This window comes from Bidens hawaiensis, unplaced genomic scaffold (assembly GCF_021521415.1).
Source record: "Bidens hawaiensis isolate Kalapana, Puna unplaced genomic scaffold, B.hawaiensis_p1.1 tig00047574_1, whole genome shotgun sequence".
In the NCBI taxonomy this organism is placed as follows: Eukaryota; Viridiplantae; Streptophyta; class Magnoliopsida; order Asterales; family Asteraceae; genus Bidens; species Bidens hawaiensis.
The window spans coordinates 1-5,539 of NW_027498512.1; the positions used below are offsets into that span (position 1 = coordinate 1).

Consider the following 5,539-nt stretch of genomic DNA (forward strand, 5'->3'; position numbering starts at 1 on the left):
TACCTAGAACAACAATTAAATACATGGCAACAACAACGAGACCATGCAAGACATGTGGAAAAAACTTAATGCAGATGCCGGGATCACAGAACGAATCGTGTCCCAGGTGCCAAACCGTTAACCTTTTCAACCAAACGATCAAACCCCGTGTTCTCTTTCGAGTTGGCAGGTTTATCAATGCTGCAGCAAACAAATATCAGCAAGATCTCCAACAACCACCACCGAATGGATCAGCACCACAGTCGGCTCAGTTGCCACAAAGCAGATCATTCCAGCAACAATTGTCTCAGAAATATGGCAGGAAGAGGGCAGTGTTATGCGGCATTACCTACAATGGCCAAAAAAAGAAACTTGAAGCTAGTGTTCATAATGTCAAGAGCATGCATCAGTTACTAGTTAACAAATTGGGTTTTCCGAATGTGAAGAGGTAGGTCCCAGCAGAGCCCAGTTGGACCCGCACGACTCACCTTGAAGAGGGACGTCTGCGCAGAAACCAACTGGATCCGCAGGACCCATCATGCTCAGAGACGTGACGTCCTTACGCGCAGTACGCAAGCTGTTCCCGCAGGAAATGCCTCCCAATGGTGAAGTACTCTGCCTGTTCCCGCAGCTGCGGATACAAGCCATCAGGGAAGGCCTCCCGCGCAGCAAGGCTACACGCACAAGGCACTTAGCTCTCAATCACAGTGTCACCTGAAGGAATGAGCAAAGCCGGGAAAAATCCTGCACAAAGGCGGGAGGGGGAATACTCCCGCCCAAAAGCCAGTCCGTACGATACGGGAAGATCTTCTGTATTGTACCTGACGAGGTATGGGCAAAAGATCTGATTAAGATACGACAGCTTATTGACAGCAGTATGGCGAGCAACATGCTCCTGTACTGTATGTCACTATTAGCCGCTGCCTACTCACCAACTCCTGTCATACCACGTGCATAGCCGGCAGTTGGTGGAAAAGGAATAGTACACAGCAGGCCTGGTCACTATCAGCCGCTGCCTACCCACCAACTACCAGCAGGGCACGTGCGTAGGCCACAGTTGGTAGAACAAGAATACTCTTCAGCCGGCCACACCTCCTTGGAAACCTACATTCAGCTATAAATACCCCAAATGGTATGATCATCTTATCTTATCATATTATCATCATATTATACCTGATATCTGCTCTAGCAATCTCTTAATATACATTTATATTTAAAGAGCAATCTAGTCTGATTCTCACGCCGGAGGGTGGTCATAAGGAGGAACCCCCCCCCTTCTCAGTGACAAGCTCACGGTGTCTGTTTTGCAGGTTATCAGAAGAACCATCTTTGCCGGGTCTAACCCCTCGTGGGAAACATCTATCTAACCCCCAGGTTACCCGTAATCTGCCCGGGGTCCGGTTAGTGTTTCTTCATTGGCGCCATCCGTGCATAAAAGCTAGAACTTCATTTCTTTTCAGTTTTTTCAAACTTCTGGAAAGATGGTTAAAGAAACCCCGATAACAACCCCAGCTACTGGAGGGAATACCGACGACTACACAGTCTTTACAAACACAACCCCGGTTACCCAAGCCGGGGCAAGTGAAGTAAATTTTACGAACACTACCCCAGTTACCCAAGCTGGGGCAAGTGCAGTAAATAATCGCTCACTGGGATTCACCGATATCCAGTTAGAGAAACGAACAAGACTCCCCCGCCAAACACTCGATGAAGTTAAGGCATGGGCGGAGGCACATCAGAAGGAATTCCAAGCTGAGTTGGACGAACGCTTGCGTTCCGTCCAACAGGCTGACGTATTCGAAGAATACTTGGACGATGACTCGGAGGAATCCGACACTGACGCGAACCCTCGCCATAGGGCAAAAGGGAAGCGTAAGGAAACGGACTCCCAACCGAGAAGGCGTTTTGGAGAAGCCTTCAAACCAAAAAACCCAGGTGGAAGCCCACGTGACTTCTCCAAAACATTTAGACCAACTGTTGCAAATGCGGGAACGTCCAAATTTGCAAGGGACATTGCGGAAGCAATTGCCCCAAAAAGTGCCAAACAAATGTCCAACATAGGCACATATGATGGTATATCTGACCCAGATGATCATTTGAACAGATTCATAGCGGGGGCAACCGTCAGCAATTGGACGGAACCTACGTGGTGTTACATGTTCCAAATGACGCTTGTTGGGCCAGCTAGAGCGTGGTTCGATCGTCTACCGGTCAACCACATCTACGACTGGGCAGACTTCCAGTAGAAGTTTAGCCAACACTTCAGCCAACAACGAAAGTATACCGAGGAGCAATGGACAATCCTCAAATGCATTCGAGAGGAAGATGAATCTTTGCTAGACTTCATCACTCGCTTCAACTCAAAGAAGCTTAGTCTGGGTAATATCAGCGAAGATCTTGTTCGCGCTGCTTTCATCCAGGGCGCGAACGACCCAGAGCTCATCCGCACCTTAATGGGTAAAGATGGCATGCCATCCACATGGGATGCCATCATGACAGCAGCTAAACGCTTTGCGGAAACGAAGAAGCAACTGGGTAGAGATCTCCCACAGAGCACAAACCTCTACACCCAGAAGACAAGAGAAGACAACGTCCTTACCGCCCGACTAAACAAAAAGCGGAAGCTTGGCATTTGGCAGTCAAGGGTAAACTTGACACCTCATCCGGCTTGCAACATCGGTTAGGCGGAAGGGATAACGTACGGTCGAACCAGAACTCCAGATGGACGCCACTCACCAAAAGCGTCACCGAGATATTCGCCACTGAGGAGCTCCCCCAAAGCCTCCAATAATCCGACATCGTCACAATGCTGATCGGAGCAAATACTGTGACTTTCACAGGACAAAAGGCCACAACACTGAAGAATGCATAGACGTAAAGGACATGGTCGAAGCATTTGTCAGAGATGGGACGCCCGCGCACCTCGTGGCGCAATGAACGCTGAGTTGGCTGATGCGTGTAGAACCCCAGCTGGGGAAAACACGAATAAAATTGCAGCTTCAATGTTGGAGACTACATACTGCGCAAACAACGAGATCCCGAACCAGGTGCATATCGGCTCGATGGCACTCCCATCCCAACAACATGGAAGGGAGCTCAATTACACAGTTTGCATGTAGATCAATTCCAAATTTGTAAAGAAAAGGCCCAGAGCCACTTCTAATGGAAATGATTCTCCTTAGAACATCGACGCTGATGATTTTACATTTATACTTTATGAACTATCAACACTGATGCCGGTCTTCACCGCATACATAAGTGTGAAAGTCGTTGCGTGGGGAAGGCGGCAAAACCCGCATAAACCCAAAAAACGGCAAACCTTCACGCAGGTCAGTTGAAGGGGAAAAGTTCAGTCATCCCACTAAATGAAAGTGCCGGTCTATCCGCATGAATCATGATAGAGGAAACTGAACACTAACCTATTAACAACCGCGCGTCGAACGGTTAATTTATTCAAACACGGATATGCCGGTTTTCACCGCATAATTACGTGGAAAGTCGTTGCGTGGGGAAGGCGGCAAAACCCGCATAAACCCACAAAACGGCAAACCTTCACGCAGGTCAGTTGAAGGGTAAAGTTCAGTCATCCCACTAAATGAAAGTGCCGGTCTATCCGCATGAATCATGATAGAGGAAACTGAACACTAGCCTATTAACAACCGCGCGTCGAACGGCTAATTTATTCAACACTAATATGCCGGTTTTCACCGCATAATTACGTGGAAAGTCGTTGCGTGGGGAAGGCGGCAAAACCCGCATAAACCCAAAAAACGGCAAACCTTCACGCAGGTTAGTCATAGGTAAACTTTGGTCAACTAAATGAAAGTACCGGTCCTAACCGCACAAATCATAAGAGGAAACCGAACCTATTGACAACCGCGCGTCGAACGGTTAACTTCTTCAAAACAGAGAATTTCTAAAGGATGAGGAAAACCTATACGCAGGTCAGATATAGGTAAAGTTTAGCCATCCTACTAAGTGCAAGTGACGGTCCTACCCGCACAATCACGAAAGAGGAAGCAAAACTTCAACCTATTATCTACCACGTTCAAAGGTTAACTTATCCTAAACACTTAGAAATTTCAAAAAAGATAAGGAAAACCTCCACGCAGGTCAGATGTAGGTAAAGTTTAGCCATCCTACTAAGTGCAAGTGACGGTCCTACCCGCACAATCACGAAAGAGGAAGCAAAACTTCAACCTATTATCTACCACGTTCAAAGGTTAACTTATTCTAAGCACTTGGAAAATTGCTAATTTAAACTAAAGTATGCAAGTCATAACGTTTATAAAGCAAGGAATCCAGAGAAAGTAGCGGCCTTACCCGCACAAAGATTTATATTTCATAATATTCATTACAAGAATGGCCGGGTAACTACCCGCCTACAAGAATATAAATCTATACAAGCTAAATCTATCCTAGCAGTGGGAAGGGATCTTCAGGATCAAGCTTCAGGGCCACTTCCACTTGGACCAGCACCATCAGTAGAGCGTGGCAGTTCAAGGAAAGCTCTAAGGATAGCTAGCCCATCATCAGCAGCAGCAACTTCGTTTACCTTCTCCACCACCGGATGCGGGAAGGCGGCATACTGATTCACTGCTTGGTCATAAACAGCTTCAGTATCAACATTATACAAAGGGAAGTTGGAAGGCGGGATGCCTTTCTCAACGAACCCTAGACCAAGCAGGAAGCCGGCCTTTTCCCCATACTCGTGAGAAGCGTTGAGGGCTGCGCTCATAGCATCATCATAAGACGTCTCCGTGAAGACTCGATGCACAACCTACAAAAAAAAAAAAAAAAAAATACATCAAAACCTTTTCTATTTACAAAGAAAAGCGTGAAGACATGAAGCTAAACATACCTGAGACAACGCTTCTCGAAGAAGCCATTCCTTGGCATTCAGAGCCTCCTGGAGGGCAGCTTGAGCTTCGTTACTGGCGCGTTCGGCTTCACTCTTGTTGAGGTTGGCAAGCAACACTTCTTTAGCCGCAGCCTCTTCGACGCCCTTTAGCTTCCGCTCAGTATGGTCAAGCACCCCCCTCTGGTCCAAGATTTCTTGGAGCTTTTTGGCGTCTTCCATCGCCAAGGCATCATGAGCCTGCTGGAGAGCCTCTAATTTGGCTTTAAGCTCTTCATTCTCCACGCGTAGAGGCTCAGCAACAGCTTCAGCCTTGGTGGCCCTTTCAGTTGCGTTCCTAGCAGTTTCCTTAGCCAGCCGAAGCTGTTCATTAACAGCTTGGGCAGCCTTGGAACGGGCCTCGAGACGGGCCTGAACCTCAACTTCAAGGGCCTTGAACGCCTTCTCCTTCTCCGCAGCCGCGGCGGAGAGCCTCCTATTCTCCTCCCGGACAGCCCGCGCCTGAGCTACTTCCTGAAGGCGAGCTGCTTTTAACTTGTCGTTTTCACGACAAAGCAGCTCGACGCGAGGCTGCATCCGGGCCAGGAGAACCCGAAGCTCATTGCTTAGCCTACCCTCCTGGTAGCTAGCCTTGGCTTCCCCCAACGCACAACTGCGAGCTGCGTGACGAGCCCACTCCACGCACTCCACAGGTGTGCGAAG

General features: G+C 48.3%; 1 protein-coding gene across 1 annotated transcript; it reads left to right on the forward strand.

The window, feature by feature from the left end:
* The first annotated feature begins 23 nt into the window (after window positions 1-23).
* On the forward strand, window positions 24-431 carry LOC143597105 (metacaspase-3-like). Its single transcript, XM_077075699.1, has one exon. It carries the CDS (start codon window positions 24-26, stop codon window positions 429-431), a length of 408 nt encoding a protein of 135 aa, XP_076931814.1.
* Window positions 432-5,539: the final 5,108 nt, after the last annotated feature.